We start from the raw sequence: 21395 nt of genomic DNA, 5'->3' as shown, positions 1-21395 counted from the left end.
GTCAATATTATTGCACAAATTATTCATGCTTTTTGGCGATCAAGGTGATGTATGTAATTATGCAAAAAGTAGGATTGATGTGTAAACAGACCATATATGGGGGCTATTAGTGTAATTATTCCAATAAGAAATAAAAACAGATAATACCAATTCTTTTCTGTAACTGTGGAAATTTCTGTTAATATAGAAACTCAAGCAAAGTATATTTGGTACTGTGCAGATGATACACGAAAATCATGAAAGTTGTAGCTAGTTACATGATAAATCAGAAAATCCTTGTAATCCCTCCTGTATCTGGTTGCAATCCAAAAACTTAGAGAAGATGAAACATAAAACAAAGTCCAAGAAAATTTGATCTACTGATGATCATGAGGAAGACTAATCCATAGGGTTGGCAGTGCAATTCTCTGTCCTTGACAACCCAGAAGTGACTGCCATCTTCCAACTTGAAAACCCCCATATCATGGCTGCCACAGCCATATTGTCACAGTAATCATCAGTAAAATATGTTGAATTTCCCTCCAATTCTGGATTCTCCTTAGTTGAAAGCACCATAGACTGGTTCCTCCCAAAAACATCAGAAAATCATTCACACACTCGACTTGGATCCAGTTCTCGTGATCAAGATCAAGTTCAAACACGTGGAACTCAACTGTTTTATATGGACAAACTAATGGCTTGGAACTTGGAAGCATAACTCGTTAAGAGCATCCCCCTACGACCTCTCCACAAACTCGCCAATGTACCTCACAATGAGGTATATCTATTGGAACGACAGAGCCAAGAACCATAGTGAGGAACAGAGATTAGCAGCACACTACGGTGAGCTTCTACTAATTTTCTTAGGACAAGAATCTTGGATCGTCATCGTCTCCTTAGGAACACGTTTGCACTCAAGTTTCATGTCTCAACTGAAGGCCCTGGACTCAATGTAAATACCATGTTCATCTCATCACAACAAACAACATTACGTCTCAGCTTTGCATTCTAGATCACTCCATTCCTAAAAGGTGAGTTTCTTTGATTGGCACAGAACAATGTACATTACTATGACATTGTAGTTCTTGTCATGAAATGGATTGGTCGATAAAATAATCTTATCAATCTTGGAAAAGGAGGGTCTTTGTCGAAGATGATCGGACATCTGGGATGGTGCATTTCCTGGAGTTAGATTCGGGTTTTTGAGAAGGGGTTAAGGAGATAAGGGTTGGCACTTTGATCCGGAAAAGCTAGCCAGCCATGAGAAGAGCCAATTTAGGTGAAATTTTCAAGGTTTTGGAAAATGTTGAGGGTGTATGGTTTCTACTTTCCTGTAGTGTTATAGGCGAAAGGGGCTGAGGTTATGGATTTCTTGAGTTCTTCAGGAAGAGGGTGGATAAGGAGGGGGGACGGCACAAGAACTAATAATCTCGTGTATATCGTGTTAAATTTACATATACCAGATATGATGTTCATTCAACCAAAACTCAGAAACACTGTTGCAGTAAAAGTTTTAAGTACATGTATAAATTCTTTTATGGGAAAAAGAGTATTTTTATTAGTCGAGTTTAGTATGTAAATATGATATATTTACTATAATTATTACGCAATCCAGTAGGATGGATTCCATACACATTCAGACTATACAATAACTTTAAGAAAGTCATAAAGAGAAATGATGTTTGAATTTTCTCCACCAGGAAATTGGCATACAATGATCCATAACACTTCCGAGGAGCCATCAAACTATCTTTTTCCATCCTCTTCCAGGTAAAAAGCGCATCAAATTTGGAAAAATAAATGTCATTCAAGTTTTATCTAAGATGCAAGAAAATTACAGAAATTCACCCCTCAAGACTCCAATTTATAAAACCTATCCCTAAATCGAACACAAATTCTCGGTATCATATCTGGAGAAGAAGGTAAAGAGTGTCGCAAAGCTTCTTAGAACAGTTCACTGGAAGAACCGATATAGGCATGAATCTGTCTAAATTCTCAAACAGATAATGCAAAAATCATTCTTTCAGACCAGCAACTACCATATGAAATGTCTCATAAAACAAGACAGCCATATAAAACCTGAAAACATAAATTTTAGAAAGAAAAATAAAAAAAGAAAAAAAGAAGAGTTTCTTTCCATGGGAACCAAGTACACTAATGTACAACAAAGGCCATCCGTGATGAAAGAAGGCCAAAGAAAATAGTTCCCCTGTTTATCTAGGAAATGAAACTGAGCTAAGTATCTATAACTTTGGTCCATCAGAGTAGCAATCTAAACAAACAACTATAGCTGCAAACTGTTTATCCATCAGTGCATGCTTCAAACGAGCATGGACCTATTTGCAAGTTAGCACTGGGAATGGTAGCAGCAAAGACTGTACACAGCTCATTGAAGAAACGCTAAAAAGGAAAACCTCGGAAATGCCCAACTTTGTAAATGCAGGCAATTTCTCCCCCATCAGTTTCGACTAGTTGCCATGTCGACATAACTTCATATATGCTTAGCAAAGTGCCTTTGCCAATTGATTGCAGGTCCCTTCCACCCCTGAAGAAATACAAAGAGGTCATCAGTTCACATGAATAAATCGTAACCTGGAAATTTTTCATATCTCATGTTTGATAACCGAATGGGAGATATATTGCTCAATATATCCCACGTTTAGTATGACTTCAACATCAATGAAGAACCATTCCACATGATTGCTTTTTAATCAGCATTTTGGCATTCAATGCAATAAACATGGGCATTAAACAAGTATCCTTAGAGTAGAGTTGAACAAGAGTCCAGCCATAAAATCTAAGTTCAATCACAGAAGAATTATATTTCAACCACTAATAGAGACAAATAAAGTCCAAATTAACTCTGGAATAAGTTTATTAGAAACTAGTTGGGATGCGAAAGACCCCATCATCTACAGATCATTGATTTCAATATTTCTTGGTTCATATTCCCAGGGATGCCATAACTTAGCAAATTTACGTGTTACATAGGTATATGAGCTTCAAACAGCATGAAAAAGCTTAGAGGCAAGTACAAGTTTACCACCAAATATTTAAGGAAAAACTATAAAACCAACCATCATCAAGCTGTAAAGTGCCAAACACGTTGCCTTTGCTTGACGATAATCAGCCTTCCAATGCAATTGTCTGAACCTTCAATCAATAAACCATAAGCTGATAAGCAATTGAATTATAAAATATAGAAAGAGCAATTATCATAGAAACCAAGCATATTGACTTATTGAGATTAGCCTACAATACCATGCCACGTATACTGACATCAATTGGTATATTCTAGATGTATTACCCTTATCTTAGACCAATATCCAGAAGAACTTGCAAACAGCACTGGTGCTCATAATTGCGTGCAAGATATGTAGTAAACAGTCACTCAATACTCTTTCCAAGAGAGCGCTTATTTCGGACATTCTAAAAATTTACATATAGAAAAATCATACAGAATAAGACTTGCAGTAAGCTCATGCAAATAAATCCACCTAATTCATCATACAAAGAGTAATTGATAAACCTAGATGCGGAATACCCACACTAGAATAGCAACACGAATCATTTCTATACCTCAAACATGTTGTCATCAGGACCGCAGGATCCATCATTTTTAAAGCCCTGGGATATATCGCACTGAAGAATCCTAAGCTTTCCTTCCTGGCATTGTTAGAATAAAAGAATCACAACCGGAAAAAAGCTGCAGACAACGATAGAAAGAGAAAATCTACAGATACTTCTCTGCCAACCTTGGTTCCATATACAAAGCCACCACCAACTGAAGGATGGAAACAAGCTACATTAACCTCATCTTCTGCACTGGGAAGAACCCTCACAAGTTCCATATCAGAAACTCTGTAAATCTGCAAAGAAAAAATTATATTCTCAGTGACGCATTGAGGGTCAGTTCATCAAAATAGCATGGTATTCACTGTTCCATATGCACTACATAAATCTTGAAGCGCGCCACATTTGGGGAATTATGCTGTAAATGGAGTTTCTTCCTAAGATAATGGTACTATTTGTGAAATCTCACCTCCAGAATTGTGTAAATTGGTACAGTTGTATCTCCATCAATCACGACACTCTTAAGAAGCGAACTATGGCGCCTACCATAGGCTAGTAACAGATGTTCAGAGGTAGGAGAGAACTGCAAGGTGCAAAATGAATTTGGATCAGTCATCCATGCAAGCATTTGCATCAAATTTAAAATTACAATGATATTATCTCGTCTGGACAATCTATTGGAAATAGTAACCCAGTAAACCTTACTTTCTCATTGATTACATAGGATTTTATTATCAAGCTAAGCAGCAACTTTACAAACAGCATTGCACCAAGAGGATATGATATGTATTGTTCTTTTAGCCTATCACATGAACGAAATTCGTCTTCTCCAAATATCCCCTTTCTCATTATATGTCAGCAACCCTGATATCTTTCAGTGCTTGCGTATTCACTAGTAATAGAGCAGAAAGCCAGCCACAAGGAAGACCAACAAATAAAAAGGGGCTAAGGAGATCAACTACAAACTGAATGCCCAAAACATATACTGGGTTCTTAGTAAACCAAATCTTTTCCTACTTTTAAACAATTTCTTAACATTACCCAAAACATATCTTTACTTAGTAAACCAAATCTTTGCCTACTGTTAAACAATTTCTTAGCCATTACCCAACATTCCTAGTCAACATCCAGTTCTCAAGAGGATAACATATTTGGGGAATAAGATGGGTATAACACTGATATTTTAAGAGGAAAAAAAGTAATAATATAATGCGGAAGACTTGTTACTCCATGAAAAGGATACAATTTTTCCAACTAGAATCTCCAAAGAGAAAAAACAAGAAGAAAAGGTATCAACTCCTGATTGAAAGGCACTTCAATAATAGGTAGCCTCGTACAACAGTTACCACCTAATGGTTTCTCTGTTTTCTTCCTTTTCCCAAAAGAATGACCAATGATACAGATAATAAATGAGGAGCACAGAGTCACAGAAGTGTACTAACAATTGTTGGCAGAGAAAGGCAATTCTCTGAATCTTAATTAGAAAATTCCCACACAAAACATGCATAAATAGTTCAAAGATTCCGTCCCATATCCAACAATGTGACTAACCTGTATTGAGGTCAAACAATGAGCAGCTCTGATCGCCCGAGATGCTAGAACAGACCCAAATCTACATAAAGAAACATCATTGGCAGTGGAAAGATATCAGAATAAGATACTTATGTACATTAACAGGTAATAGTATAGAAGTTCTAGGACTCACGTAGCCTCCTCGAGGGAATATATCCTCAATTCATACATAACTTGGTGCGCTGAAATTGGATGTCTTGTTGGAGATGTAGAAGCCCCTGTAACATCATGCGGAACATGGCCTTGCAAGCCTGGGTCAGCATCGACGTTTGGCAGGATACATGCCACACAAACGGCTAAAAATCTTCCGCATGGTGAAAAATGGGCACCCATCTCACTACAAAAGAATATGTGAAATGTAAAAATCCTGATGCAGTTCAACCAGTTGAAAAGGGGAAGAGAGGAAGATTTGGAGAGAATTAGCCACGTGTATTGCATTTTCACTGTAACATCACAATTAGGAACTAAGACACATTGAATCTTTCAGGAAAGTAGGAATCCAACTACATTTTCCTTAAACCCATCCATTGTCCATTGTTTGGAAACCACTCACCAACAACATTTTAAGGTCATACCTGCAAAGTACGGCATGAGGGATTGTTAAGCGACAGCGTTCTGCGTCAAGAGGTACACAAGGATTTTTCACATCATGAGACCATATTCTAAGCTTCACCGTGCAAGGTAACTCCGCAGCCGCAGCTGCAGCTAGAGAGGTGGCTACCTCAGACTGGACTTGGCTCATAAAAGGTTGTGAATTATTTTGCTCAAGCGGAATACTGTTAAAAGCAGCATTATCGCTGGTTCCAGTTGCTGGTCTGGTGCGGGAGCGTGAAGATCGGTGTCGTGAACCTGATCTTCCAGCTACTCTTGAGTCACCGACATTAGGAATTACTGGAGGAACCACCTGTGAAGGGTTCCCTATTGCACCATAGGAAGACACACCTTCAGCGGGACCTCCAGTTTGTGAGTGGATTGCACGTTGGCCAGCTTGGCTTTGACCAATCAACCACCCTTGCAAAAAAGGAAGCTCCCAATATGCTGGATCACCAAATGGAAAAAATTGATTGTTTCTATCTTCAGCTTGCCCATCTGTCTCCATAGCATCCACAGCAGGTTGAGGAATAGCATTCTCCATTACCCTTGTCAAAGAATTGTTTTGAGGCTCTTCTCGAACAGGAGATTGGATCGGAGACAATACAAGTTCGTATTGACCAGATGGAGTAGAATATGTGAAAAGTCTCACAGAGGCAGAAGACTCCGCCCTCTGTTGTGGAACACTAGTCATGTCCGCCTCCGTCTGCTGGGCAAGTAAACTCGCATCACCTCTGCCAATAGAAGGCCAGATTAGAAATGGTATAGACATGATGGGCAACTCATTTCCTGAATTTGATCGATAAGCGGAGTGAGCATCTGCCAGGTATATAGTAGGAGGCGGGTAGCGCAAGTACCCAGGGGAAGTTGCAAGTGTCATTGTAGGGTCTGATGAGTCAAGATCATTGACCTGAAAAGAGCGCCACCATGAAACTGATACATCGACAATAAAAGTTCTAAAAGCAGCAGAATCAGTACCTCAGCAGTTAGAAGAAACGGCGCACCATGCGGGTGGAAATGCACAGCACGGAGGGAACGACGTGTCTTCAGTATGATTGTTGGTGAGGAAGCCTCCCCTCTCCTGTTGTAGTGCCATATATAGAGCTGCCACATAAGCATGGTTAAGAAACTTCAGGTACCTAATCTTAGTCAACGTCAATGCTATATTCTAAAATTCGAACCTTGTGGCCTGATGCTACAGCCAAGATTTCCCCTTGGGCATGGAAGGCAATGGAAGCTATAGGACGGTCTGCATGGAGGAATTTTTAACAAGCAACATTAATAGGACAGAGCTAAAATATAGTAAAAGTATTATTTCTTAAAGAATGAATGTTTTAAATTATTACAAAAATCACGCGATCCTATACACTCTGCAGTTTTTGCATCCCACAATCGAACTTCATGGTCTAAACTTCCACTTGCAAGAACTTCAGGATAAAGAGGATGGAACCTAACCTGCAGAAGTCCCATCGGCAAATTAGAAAAAGCTTGATTCAAAACTTTGTTGATTTTTACCAAACAAAAGCAGCTCAAACAAAGAACTAATTTTCTAACAAAAGAATTAGTTCCAGATCCGACATCAACCTATCACGCGGCAGTTTTCTTGGATTCTCATTTCTTCTATATTTTTTCAAGTAGTTAAGTTAAGATTTGAGACACTGAATGCTACCATATTATCTTTCAGATTAGTTAATTTAATTCAATGAGAAGACAGCTTACCACCCAAGGGGTCCTCCGATGCCCACTCAGCACTTTTAAGCATTTTCCAGTTGGACAATCGATTATCTTCACCGTATGGTCTCCACTGTCGACATCAATAACATAGTGAGTTGACAACATAAACAACTTAGCCAGATGCAAAAGAAAGAGTAGACAGAGATTTAACTGGGTAGAAGCAAGTGTCTTTCCATCAGGACTAAAGGCTGCTGCAATGGTTGACCTCGGTGGAGGCAGTAAGGGACAATACTTGGCTGATAAATGTAGTAAGGATTCTGCCTCCGCCCTGTAATCCAGATTTAAAACATTGTTTATGCTTGACAGTGTAACAAATCGTAATCAGTAAATCATATAATACATAGGAATGACGAATACCATGATCGAAGTTCTTGTCTCGCATCTTTTGCTAGTTCCGTTTTCATTCCAGAGGAATCAACATGGCAATTAGATGCCTTCCCCCAAAATTTTTTGGGAGTTCTCTTTGTCTGAGGAGACAACTCTCTTTGAGCTAACAATTTAAATACATTGCTGCACATGGAACTTAGTATGTCAAACTCAACTGGTATATTTCTGGTAACATAAGTGAAGTCAAAGGAATATTTGGGTCTTGTACATATAAAAACTCATAACCGCATCTATAGAGTATATATAAATATAAAATAATCATCAAAACCAAAAATATAAGGGGCAATTAAGCACCCGAACTAGCTCCTATGCACAATTAAAACATAATGAACAAAAGACATGAATATAAGCAAAATTTAAATTACCAGAAGTCTCCCATCTGATTGCAAGTGTACTTGTCCTAACATCTAGAAATCAAATCAAATAAGTAATGCAAGCTAGACAAATTTTAGGAAGTTCAAAAGCGCCCCACAACAAGGTTACAAGTTGCACACGTGCTGAAAAGTTATTAATTTTTTTCCTTCCACGGACATCATGTACAATAGTCTTTTGTTAGTTAATCCTTACTCAGAACATCTACCACGTGTCGTTACCAATTAAGAAAGTACGTGACTGATCAATGCACATTTAATTCAAATTTTGAGACCATTATACACGACAGTTACTAACTTTATAAAGTGTATCGGCAAAGTTAACTAAATAACAATGAGCAAACAAATGATAGCTCATATCCACATTGAATTGGATGAAGACATAGAGCGAAAACTTAAGACTGAGGACACGTATAAGAAAGTCTATATCCATTAAATGCAAAAGGGCACACAGAAATGTGTCGTTTACGAACCCCCAAAACCGACACATCTATAGCAATTAAGAACCAATCGACGGCCCCTATAAATTAATTTTAAATTCAAACGACTTCGCGCTTAATCTTTGTGTTCATGCACAAGATTACCACACATCTAAAAAACCTAAGCTATGTTTAACAAACTTATAACCCGACAACTTCAAATCTTACACTGATTAGCTAATTGTAAAATCTTTACTCCCTAGAAAACACAAACCAAAGTTCATCCAACAAAGGATATCAACAAGAGGTAATACAATCAAATTCTACCAATAATTTACAGAAAACAAGAAAAAATGAAAATCCGAACAAAGTACTCAATTCCCATTACAAGCATGCAATTCAAACAGCACGGATCAAAATTCAGTTCAACTGAATTCAAGCATGCGCTCAATAAAACCCACAAAAATGAGTTCAGAAAAAGAAAAAATAAAGTCACTTCAACACAAACAAATTCCGGATCGAAAATGCAAAAATTAACGGCAAATTAGGGTGCAAAATTCAACCTTTGCCTCGAATTCGTCTCGTGAGCAGGGCCCACAGGTGGAGGCACCAGCTGCGACGAAGACGGTGGCGGCGGCGGCGGGGCAGCAGCGGCTGAGGCGGAATTCTCCGGCAAAATCGCCGATGACCTCATGATAAGTTGCAATTCACAATTTAAACGAACAATTCAATACAAAGATCCATTTAAATTAACAAAAGTGAAATCCTTTCCGGGCATCGCCGCAATTTCGAGAAAATGACGACAATTGGGGTTTATACAGAGGCTGGATTCAGTTGAATTGTCCGAAACTGCCCCTGGATGTTGAGTAATTTACGGGGAGGATGTGCGCAAGGAGATCTCGGAGGCAGGGGCAGAATGGGGAGGAAAAATTGGTGGGAGAAAGGCAGAGAGTATAACAGTTGGGTGGGGGTGGGGGGAGGGAGCGGGGGGTTATGTATTTTCCGGCTATGGACAGTGATATACTCGATATCATGAGGCCGTAATTTACGATATTGTCCTTGGTTAAGGGTTTGATACAATCACGTCCAGGTGAACGGTCTACAGTTCTAAGTGTAGGATTTCCATCTGTAACCTTCACTGTCTATTATGGTAATGACAATTGTGAATTCTTCAATTTCATTTTATCCCTAATAATTATTTGTTTATCTTTAAAAAATTTAATCATTAATGCACTTATAACTATATTTTAATTAAAAAAAATTACTCGTTGGACCTCGTAAAATATTTCACTTTAACTGTATTTCATAAAATTATTAAAATAATAATTTATCTCAGATTGTATTTGGACGAAAGTATTTGAACTTAATGAGAAATTTAAATTTAGAATATTTAAATAACTTCAAATTAAATAGATTTGAAATCTATGCTCAAAATATAGTTCAAAAATTTGAAATTCTTAGGTTCAAGTCCATCAACCCAAACACAACATAATTTGACGAATCCATTCCACTGGTCATTGCGATTATTTTTAGGCTATATTTAGATTCATGAATTTGCAATTATGAATTTCAAAGATCAGGTAACGAATCATTCAAATATTATCTGAATAATTCTAAATTTCAAGAATTTTAAATACTTCAACTCGAAATTTGAACTATACGTTTGATTAATAACTATGAATCTTAAAATTTTTTAATATGAGTTGTTTAAGGAAAAATAAAAAAAAAAAAAAAAGAATTCATATTCTTCTCTCAAATCGAAATCCATCAGTCAAAATATAACCTTATTGTCTCCAAAAAATCTTATTGATAAATGTTTAAATTTGAAGGTATTTGTGTGTTTATGTATGTGTGTGTGTGTGTGTGTAAACCCTTGGTAAAAAGCATGTGTTTAGAGGGTTGAGTTAGGTTGGAAGGTGTTGGGTCTTGCAGCATAAGCATGATTTGGATGATTTTCAAATCATACTTCACATGTTTTATGTGATTCCAACTTAAAATTTGAAACTTATTCACCAGACTTCAATTTTAGTCTTAAAACTATTAAGCTAAGATATTATTGGTGGCATATATTATATTTGTGAAATATCGAATGTAGCATGAATTTAGTTTAATCTACAATAATGGAAAACTTTTGCATGGATCGGGTTTTGGCGAACCAAATCAATCATAGAGCAAGTATGATATATTTATTATGCGATTGATCACTTTTCCTGAATTGTACAATGATGATACTATAAATATATTACACTTATCATATAATTTGTTCAGATTTGACCGACTCGAACTACACAAACAAGTAGAAGTTACAAACAAACAAATGGTAACATATATAACTCTCTATGGTACTTCACTATCATGTGAACTAATACTTGCATCAGTGTTTTGATGTTAATTACTATTAATTATGTTATATTGATTTAAGAGTCGTATAAACATAGCATACGTCTATTCAAGTGGTCCTGAGTATCACATCCATGCCCAGATAATATTTGAAATAAAGAAAAAAGGAATATTCGTGAAAATAAATTATAGAACAATTCTATTTGCTATATGTATTATTATTATTATTAATGTGTTGTTGTTGTTGAACACGTTTATAAACATTTATATTTCCCTATAAAACAAAAGGAGAGAAACATAATTTATGTGTTTGTGTTGTGATTTTGTGAGTACGAGATATGGGTTTGAATACCATCAGATGTGTTTGTATTTATCTCGTTTTAATTAGGAGGATTATTTGATAGAAATATAATATGATTATCTACAAAAAGGATATAAATGCCTTTTTTATAAAGAAAACACCAACCATGCCGTAGGATCCGCGCCTCTATTTTGTGTCTACTCCAATGACCCAACCCTATAAGGAAATCGTAAAATTAGAATCGTCGGTCATCTCGCACCCAACTGGAGATGACGTCATGTGGACCAGGCAAATGAGCACATTTTGCCTGACCGTATATGATAAGACACTTGGACTATCGTTTTCCAGTATTAAATATACCACTTCTAAATTTCAATTTTAATTGGGGACCACCCTGTGAGTCTAACGACTTTCCTTTTCTCATGCTTCATACGTTATTCGAGTACCTTTGGAGAAGTCACAATCTTCGATCAGGATCATTATTGTAATTTGTTTATTGTCTTTAATCATATTGATATATATAAGTATCAGCTCAAATATATATATATATATATACACATATATAGCGCACTGGACATGTTAATATTGGTCAGAGGAGAATTTTATTTGAAATTTGTATGATGCATCAAATAATTGCGCATCAAAATGATATCTTTTAAATATGATTCTTTTTGTGAACTGTCAATTTCTTCATATTACTCCAAAAACCTACCACAAAAAAAAAACAAAAAAGAAATAGAAAAACACATTGATTGAATTAACTAGTTTTTATAAGAAAAAATCAAAAGATCTTTTAGATACAAAGTTTTCTAAATTTCTAGGAAACTATTATTTTACGGGTCTAATTTATGTACATATGGGATTATGAAATTATTGGTGTCATATCCGATCTAATTTTGTATGATAAACTATGCGTTATAAATATATAATGTAATTAACATATATAGTATATAATTAATATTAATTGCTGTAATATTACTTAGTGCAATAACTATATACTAAAAAAATGGATTATTATGTGGGCTTAAAATAGTACAAAATCACTATGACTTATTCAAATTGGATTAGTAGTAATATAATCTCCTTTTTAGTTTACCTATTCTGTATTAAAAAAAAAAAAAAAAACTCCATTTTCACTCACAAATATACAATTCGGGCTGGGCTGACGCCCAATGGCCTTTCAATCCACATCACACACATCTAGTTGTACAGCCAACCTTCCTAGTAGTTACATGATTGTACAAATACATCACATCCTAAGGTTGTACTTCATGCATCAAGGATGGTGCCGCGTAAACTTGTGGTCCAACAAAACTTGCAAATTTGGAGTGTTTGCGAGAGTTTTAAAAAATAGCGTTTCAAGTTCTGGCTCAAAAAACATATTTTTGAGATGTTTGAAATGTCGGTTTCTATTTTTAAAATTATTGAAAAAGAATATTTTTAGGTTGAAAGTTAGAAGCACTTCTGGAAAAGTACTTTTTAGCTTTCACTCCAAAAAAGTATTTTTGAAGCATTTGGGATTTCACCTTCTACTTTTGAAAGTGCTGAGAAAAGCGTTTGTAGGCCAAAAGTTAGAAATGCTTTTGGGGTGCTTCTAGCTGCTTTAACTTTTTTATAAATAATTTTAATCTAATTTTTTACTATTTTGCCCTCATTTTAGTAATTGTAATTCAATTTTATTATTTTTAATTTAATTTTTAAATTGCATGAAGTTGATTTTAGATTTTCAAATAATTTGAATAATTTAAGAAAATCACATTTACACTTTCACATATTTGATATTTTAGAATTTTTATATTTTATTTGATATATTATCTAATTATATTATTCTTATATCATTAGAAAATATAAATTAAGTGGCTATGATTAATTAAATAAATAATAAAAAATTACAATCATGCAAGTTTAATTATTGCATATGATTCAACAATTGTATATTTAGTGGGAGTATTATTAAATTAAGCATTTTATTTTTTTAATATTCTTTTAAAAATAAATATAAAATATTCTAATCGAAATAAAATTTATAATTTATATAAAAAAATATTTACTATTGACAAATAACAAGTACAAATATAAGCAAAAATAATACCTTTTTAATGCATGGGGATAAAACGATCTTTAATCAATTAATTTTGTTTTAGAAGTAATTTTTCCGCGAATACTTTCAATTTAGCTTTTATTTATTTATTTTTTTATAAATATTAACTACTTTTAATTATGCTATAACTTCTAATTTTTTCAAAAAATTACTTTTCTAAAAGTTGAAAATTTTTGCAAATACTCCCTTGGGATCTAAAAAGTAATAATAGAAGCCCATTAAGTGTCATTGTTTGATAATAATTGTCGCCCTTAATCAATTGATGAAGTCGTGTTTATGGGTAATTTTGAATTGGGTTCACTAATTCATTCACAAATCAAGAAGGTCCTAGTTCATGCTAGAAACATAATGATAGACATAATATTTTAATTTAACAAAACCAAAAAAGAAAAAGCAAAAAATTATTTATATTTAAGGAAAGTAAAAGAAAAAAGAAAAAATTGTATTCTCCAATGCATTGTAGAGACTTTGTCAACCATATGATTATAGCGTTATTATGTTGAAAAATAGTGAATAATAAATTTAAAAAAAAATTATTGTGACTAGATAAAAATGTAATAAGTGTTTAATTATAATGTGTAATTCAAGGTGTACAGATAGCTGGGTCGGCCTAGGATCAACCCGAAAATATTCGGCCCAGAATCAATCCACTAATGTTCATAGTCGATCTTGGGGTGGTCCTGAACCTCTAAGTGGACCTCTAATTGGGTCTATTTTTAAACTCAAGCCCAGCCTATAGATTGGCTAGATTGAAGCACGAATCAAGCACATACCAAGCCCACGTCAAGTCGGATGTACTTGTTTAATTTTTTTTTAATGAATTACTTAAATTTGTAATTGTCTTTTAAAAAAAATAAATAATAAATTAAATCAAACGAAATTTATATATAGAAAAATAATAATAGAGAATATATAATGAATTTTAAAAAAAAGGACCCAACAGGCCCAGTCCAGGACCAAGTGTCCTGGGCCACTCGGCTTGGCTGATCCCAAATATTGATCCCTAGGACAGGCCCAGTCCCAAGCGGGTCTAGGTCGAACCAACCCATTGTTTTATTGATTCAATCCAACGCTAGCTTCAGTTAGCCAAGCCCGTCCGACTCTGCATCTTGATGTGCAACACATGGCAAACTCATGATATGTGAATGGTGGTTGATGATGCTCAATCAACATCCAATCGTATTTAATCAACCGAATAGATGTCTATTAATGAAGTGGTGTATCATTTGATTGAAATTATTTGTCTATTATGATGAAGTGGTATGTCCTTTGATGAATTGGTGTATTATTTAGGTAAAATAACACGTCCATTAAGATAAAGAATCGTAACATTTGCAAAAAAAATTTTCAATCAGACTATCGATCCAATGGTTCCTTTTGCCCGTCCCATTTCATTCCATTCAATCAACTTAAAAAAAATATTTTAGGGCATTTTAAAGTGGTTTGCAAAATCAGTATATAACTTTTATAAAGATAATTTCAAAATATTTTTGGTTCATCATTTCTAAAAATTTGTAGTGCTTCTACTTTAAAATTGTGAGTCGATGTATCATTGTGAAATAAATTATGGTCATCACCAGTACCAAATCACAGGACAATAACTATTTAAAAGTATAAAAAATCACGTTCTTGCCTCGACTTCTTAATACATAACTACGCAGCATATCCTTTATTTTTCACAACACACTCCAATTAGAAATATTATGACGTTCTTGTGAATTGATAGTTCAAATTGAAATCTCATGCAAGAGCAGTTAGGAGTTAGTAACAATCAATGGAAGTTGATTAACAACTTTTGCGTAAATAACATTAGGTTCCTTGGTTGTAGGCCAAAGTCATGCACATGTCGGTTAGTGTAAGCTTCAACTTACCCGGCCAAATCATTCAGATCTTACACATCCATAAGTAATTTATGTCTTTTATCTTATCGAATTATATTTAAAAAAAATAAAAAATTATGAATTCACATATTGCGTACTCTTATTTTAATTTAAAGTCTGAATAAGTATAATAAGTTTTTTAAATTTGATTTTCAACCCATATTTTCAAAATACTTTTGCAATTGTCAATTCCAATCAAACGATTATGATAACTTTATACATAATGGGATCTGAACTAAGTTAGATTCCACTTATGAATTTCAAAGCCTTTTATGTTATTGAAATTATGTCCGGGGACTTTTTAAACATGGCCCCAACATCGCGTTCGATATTACACCACCGACTTAATCTCACACATAATATTTTTTGATAAATTATATTGAGTCCTTTTAAAATTGACACAATTATAAATATCTGCTTGTTTGTTTGAAGATTATTATATCTCGTAATATTTGACATAATTATGTAACCTTTGAATGATAAGATGGAAATGTCAACTATACCCTTGTATTTTTTTTTCTCTTTTTAAAAAAGTTTTTGAAGATAAATAATGTTGTGCAATGTCCCATTTGCCCCCTATGGTTATGCCATGTATATTTCAAAAGGGAGTCTAGTTCATAAAATTATTTTAAAAAATATATAAACTTATACTTTAAGGTATAAAAGAGCATTCTGGATAGTTTAATACAAATTCTAATATTAACCTAATGGAAGCTAATAGAATGGATCCATTATGGCCTCGTATGTGTACCATATTTGGCGTAAGCGCAACATTAGGCGATTTGATGGAGTACATAGAAATACACGCACTGTGGGTGTGCTGATGGTTCGAGATGTGCAGCAAACGATTCTTAGTGTAGAATTACCTACTGTTGTTAGCACTTGTGCGCTTTATCGCCTATGGCGGATTCCTTGACCTGTCGAGAAAGCCACTTAGATTAAGTAAGATGTATTGTACTATTATACTTCTTTTACTTAATGAAATTTATCTTTACCGAAAAGGATCCATTATCCGACGAACATTAGTTTTCACGGGATATTGATAATTTTTGAAAGAACGAGGGTATATGTAATTATATCAAACTTTATAAGAATAGAATGTTACTTACCCAATATTTTCTCGTGAATTTTATTTGGATTGTTCTTGGTTTACGTTTTATAATTTTTGAACTTTTTTTTTTATTTTCTTAGAAAAAGTAAATATTAAATAAATAAAATAAAAGTTATGTTTTATAGATTTTTCATTTTTCTTAAAATTCAAAGAAGAAGTTGTCGACAACCACAATTCTTTCATTTGTTTTTATTGTAATAATATATTAATTGTAGGTAAGAATTTTCTTTATAAACCAAGGAAAATGACCTTTGTTAGATAGAAAAATTGAAAACCGCAAAAAATAAAAGAACAAAAGAAAATAGTATTTTATTTGTTTTTCATATTTTTTTTAGATAGAAGCTATTATTATATTATTTCATTAATATTTAAATAAATTAAGCAATTGAGAAATAAATCAAATCAATACACTAATATAACTAAGAATTATAAAATAATAAATTTATATAAAAATAAAATAGACACGCCCACATGGCCACATCCAATAAAATTTAAATTTAGAAAAATTCTTATTCGGATCAAATTTGGTCGAATCAAAATCAATTATCGAACAAATGCATCACATTTACTATGTGATTAATCATTTTTCATGAATTGTTCACTAATCACACAATAAATATATTACACTTATTGTATAATTAATTCAAATTTAATGAATTTTGATTCCAACTAAAATTTCCCTTTAAACCTGTGACCTTAAATTCATAATTTCGAATTAATTCACGACAACTCAACCTTACTGGCGTCGGCTGAGAGACAATTTTTGTGTGTATTCCATTTTCTAACTTCTAAGTTCATGAAATTCAGTAATTTCAACCCTCTCGTGGACCTAAAACCAGCCATACAAAGCAAAACGCCAGCTCAGCCACTCCTTTATTTCCACGTTTCGCTATCCCATTCGCCACCGCCATCACCAGCGTCCACACCTGAACCTTCACGCGCAATCAAATCTCACCGTCTCCCCTCACGTGAACCCCCGCAGTAAATCACAACCGTCGCCTCCGCTCCCGCCCAAATCTCGCCACGTGTCCCATCAACCACGTGGCCACTCATTTGTAATAATATCTTATCCTTCTGGAGCTCCTCTCCATGTCTATATATACCCAATCACTCCCTCCCCTTCTCCTTAGCTTTATTTTCTCTTCTCAAACATTTACGTTGACAGGTTTTCGAACGGATTTTGGTTTTGCGATTGCAGTTTCGGTGTTTGGAGATTTTTGTGTGTGTGATGGCGATGAGTTTGCCTCACCAGATCGGAGCGATTTCCGGCTCGCCGTTGGCCGCCGATGCAGGTGGCGTTTCCGGCGAAGCGCCGTCTTCCGCCACCGTTAGCGCGGTGTGGAGAGTTCCTGTGGCGACCAATTTGCGTGTTTCTGTGCAGAAGACGGGAATGGAGATGGACCGGGTGTCCCCGTCGCCTCCGTTGAGTCCGGTTCGCGGCGGACTGCGGCCTGACCTGTCGGTGGCCGCGCAAGCGCTGATGTCGGCTCCGGTTACCACCGAGGATGTGCAGGATAGGGAGTATGTTGTGGGTGGGGTTTCACATAAGGAGGACAAAAAGGGGGTGCCGGTCTACGTTATGATGCCGCTCGATAGCGTGACATGGAATCACACGGTTAATAGGAAGAAGGCGATGAACGCGAGTCTGCAGGCGCTGAAGAGTGCCGGTGTGGAGGGGATAATGATGGATGTATGGTGGGGATTGGTGGAAGGAGAGAAACCCGGGGAGTATAATTGGGGTGGGTATTCGGAACTGCTGGAGATGGCGAAGAAGCACGGGCTGAAAGTGCAGGCCGTGATGTCTTTTCATCAGTGCGGCGGAAATGTTGGGGATTCCTGCACGTAAGCTAACTAACAATTCCATTTTTACTCGCCGTGCTTCTTTATTAATTTTTCTTATTTTGGTGAGTGTTCATGATGAGTAATTCAAATTGTGGGTCAAGATAGTATTGGTAATTGTATGGTCAGACTTCGGCGTCGATTTTGATGTTTTCACGTGGGCTTTGAGATCTGCGGAAGTTGGCGGGGGATAAGGCTGAAGTACATTTGCATATTTTTATTTATTCGTAGGATCTGGTGTGGGAGCCGGGGCCGGGTGGTAAACCTCTCTAGCAGTATTTATTTTTATGAAATGAATGTTTAATAGTATATGAAAATTAGACCACTTGAAAACATGTAATTATCGTAATTCTTGCCATCCGATTCAACAAGTGCAAAGTAAAATCTTACCTTTTTATTGAGAGGGTCATAAAATATGCGTCTTGGAACCATTTATACAAATAGGATTCTTCTTTTAATTTGTTTCTAAGACTATAATTTGAAATTTGAAGTGAAAGATGTGGAATGTCAAGAATTACCCATATGAAAAAGTGAAAGGTAAAGAATAGACTGGTTGATCTGAACAATATATGCCGATCTGTAAATTAAAGAGAAAGGTTCTACAGTTCATGAAATTCTAACTCAAACTTGGTTTCATCGGACATAAACTTAAGTATATGACATCTGCACTACATTTGTAGTGTGATTGATGTCATAGTTCACAAACAGTTATCAATTACATGTAAATCACATTTGCTCTTTGCTTTTTGTTCAATGTGATTTGGTTTGGGTAAGAATTTTAATAATTGATTATTAAAGGGCCTTGTTTTTGTCATTCCTTCCTGTTCTAACTTCTAACTAATCATCGTCCTTTCACTTTGTCAGGATTCCTCTGCCAAAATGGGTTGTGGAAGAAATTGACAAGGATCCTGATCTTGCTTATACAGACCAGTGGGGTAGGAGGAATTACGAATACCTTTCACTTGGTTGTGATACCCTCCCAGCTCTCAAGGGGAGAACTCCTGTCCAGTGTTATTCTGATTTCATGCGGGCTTTCAGGGACACATTTGAGCATCTTTTAGGTGACACCATCGTGGTAAGTGCTCGTGCTATGAATTTGATTGAGTTTAGTTTGCTTGTGGCATCTATTTCTATGGAGTACTTACTGGAACGTCATAATTCCATTATTTAGGAAATTCAAGTTGGGATGGGTCCAGCAGGAGAGCTTCGCTATCCATCTTACCCAGAGCAAGATGGGACATGGAAGTTCCCGGGAATTGGAGCTTTTCAATGTTATGACAAGGTATAAATCTCGATCTTATGTTGGTAGTATGCTATTGCTCTTCTGTGTCTCAATTCTCTCTCGGTATTTCCTGATCTTAAGTCATACTTCCACCATTTTGCAGTACATGATAAGTAGCTTGAAAGCAGCAGCTGAAGCAATTGGTAAACCTGAATGGGGAAGCACCGGTCCGACAGATGCCGGCCACTACAACAACTGGCCAGAAGACACAAACTTCTTCCGTAAAGAGGGTGGTGGGTGGAACACTCCATATGGAGAGTTTTTCCTCTCTTGGTACTCTCAGATGCTTATTGATCATGGTGAGAGAATACTGCAATCAGCCAAGAGTCTATTTGAGAACAAGGGTGTAAAGATTTCTGTCAAGATTGCAGGTATCCACTGGCATTACGGCACCCGATCCCATGCTCCCGAGCTCACAGCTGGCTACTACAACACCCGTTTTCGAGACGGTTACCTGCCCATCGCCCAAATGTTAGCTCGCCATGGTGCTGTGTTCAACTTCACTTGTATCGAGATGAGAGATCACGAACAACCTCAGGATGCTTTATGTGCACCTGAGAAACTGGTCAGGCAAGTGGCTTTAGCCACTCAAGAAGCTCAGGTTCCACTTGCTGGAGAAAACGCACTGCCAAGATACGATGACTACGCACACGAACAGATTTTGCAAGCCTCAGCTCTGGATATTGATGGCAATTCAGCCGATAGGGAAATGTGTGCATTTACATATTTGAGGATGAACCCTGATTTGTTTCAACCAGATAACTGGAGACGGTTCGTTGCATTTGTGAAGAAAATGAAGGAAGGAAAAGACGTGCACAGGTGTTGGGAGCAAGTGGAGCGGGAAGCTGAGCATTTTGTGCATGTCACTCAACCTTTAGTTCAAGAAGCCGCTGTTGCGCTCATGCATTAGTGCTAGCATGTAATCATATAATACAATACGAAATAACTCCACAGAAGCAGTTAACGTATATTTCTGCAGTTTCCTGCTCTTGTATCCTTAAATGTACTGTATTACTGGAAGCATAATAGAATTTGAGAAACATTAGTACAAATATCTTAAACCTTTCTGTTTCACCTCATTGTTTTCTACCTTATTCTTGTTTATTGTCTCAAAGTCGGAGAATGTTCTCGGAGATTCCTTTTTTGTCGGTTCAAAGGGATCATATCTGTAGTTTAATATCTGCATAGCAATCTCAGCGGCACCCGTAGAGTAGATATTATTATCCATACATGTTGTTGGTTTAGGATATCATCTCATGTGAAGGAGACAAAATTATATTGAGACCACAAGTATTGATCATGCCAACCTAGTACTATGATCAATGTCCTACTTTTCCTTTCACATGATTCTGCTGAAATTTTGTGGTCCGGATGCATTATATTTGCTTTATTAAATTGGTGCATGCAGGAATTTTTAGATGCTTTGTAGCTGTTTAAAGGTTAAGATGATAGGTTTAAATGAGCGAGGGACAGTTGGTTTTTCAGCCAAAGTCCGTGGCAGAAAGAGCAAACGAACCAAAAGCACAACGCATGGTGCATATTCAGCATAGTATCTTGAGATGAAGAGTGGTATGTAGACATCCATGACCCTGGATAAACGAAAAGCAACGAAGCGTTTACGAAAAATTTAGAAAAGTGTTTACGGCTTTAAAAAAAATAGTTTTAAAATATTTGGGTTGTCCATTTTTATTTTTGAAACTGTTAGTTACTTCTAAAAGTTAAAAGCTGGAAGTACCTTGAGAGTGTTTTAATTGCTTTGAAATTTTTATAAATAAATTCAAATCATTTCTCGCAAATATTATCTAATTTAATTTATATCTGTTTTTCACCTTTTTACAAGCCCGACTACTTTTAATAAAAATACAAACCATAAACATAAAAAAAGGGGGGGGATGAGTATTTTTAGCACCAAAGG

The 21395-nt window shown here is 35.7% G+C and overlaps 2 protein-coding genes and 1 pseudogene across 2 annotated transcripts; 1 reads left to right on the top strand and 2 right to left on the bottom strand.

Moving 5' to 3' along the window:
* Nucleotides 1-254: 254 nt before the first annotated feature.
* LOC148786748 (uncharacterized) lies at nucleotides 255-2466 on the bottom strand (annotated as a pseudogene).
* LOC105171827 (uncharacterized) lies at nucleotides 2087-9617 on the bottom strand. Its single transcript, XM_011093069.3, has 15 exons — nucleotides 9190-9617; nucleotides 7807-7959; nucleotides 7601-7717; nucleotides 7435-7519; nucleotides 7062-7170; nucleotides 6897-6964; nucleotides 6694-6819; nucleotides 5700-6625; nucleotides 5258-5461; nucleotides 5104-5164; nucleotides 4022-4135; nucleotides 3735-3848; nucleotides 3559-3645; nucleotides 3057-3132; nucleotides 2087-2524 (listed from the first exon to the last, which is right to left on the bottom strand). Exons 1-14 carry the CDS (start codon nucleotides 9318-9320, stop codon nucleotides 3106-3108), a joined length of 2322 nt encoding a protein of 773 aa, XP_011091371.1. The 5' UTR covers nucleotides 9321-9617; the 3' UTR covers nucleotides 2087-2524; nucleotides 3057-3105.
* A 7867-nt stretch (nucleotides 9618-17484) lies between these two features.
* LOC105171828 (beta-amylase 1) lies at nucleotides 17485-20554 on the top strand. The gene is made up of 4 exons (XM_011093070.3): nucleotides 17485-18201; nucleotides 19063-19273; nucleotides 19370-19480; nucleotides 19584-20554. The coding sequence occupies exons 1-4, from the start codon at nucleotides 17588-17590 to the stop codon at nucleotides 20388-20390; spliced, it is 1743 nt and encodes a 580-aa protein (XP_011091372.1). The 5' UTR covers nucleotides 17485-17587; the 3' UTR covers nucleotides 20391-20554.
* The last annotated feature ends 841 nt before the right edge of the window (nucleotides 20555-21395 follow it).

The sequence above is a fragment of the Sesamum indicum genome, linkage group LG10 (genome assembly GCF_026168435.1).
Source record: "Sesamum indicum cultivar Baizhima isolate 11 linkage group LG10, ASM2616843v1, whole genome shotgun sequence".
Lineage (NCBI taxonomy): Eukaryota > Viridiplantae > Streptophyta > Magnoliopsida > Lamiales > Pedaliaceae > Sesamum > Sesamum indicum.
Note: the sequence above shows the minus strand (reverse complement) of the source record. Positions and strands in the feature narration are given on the sequence as shown.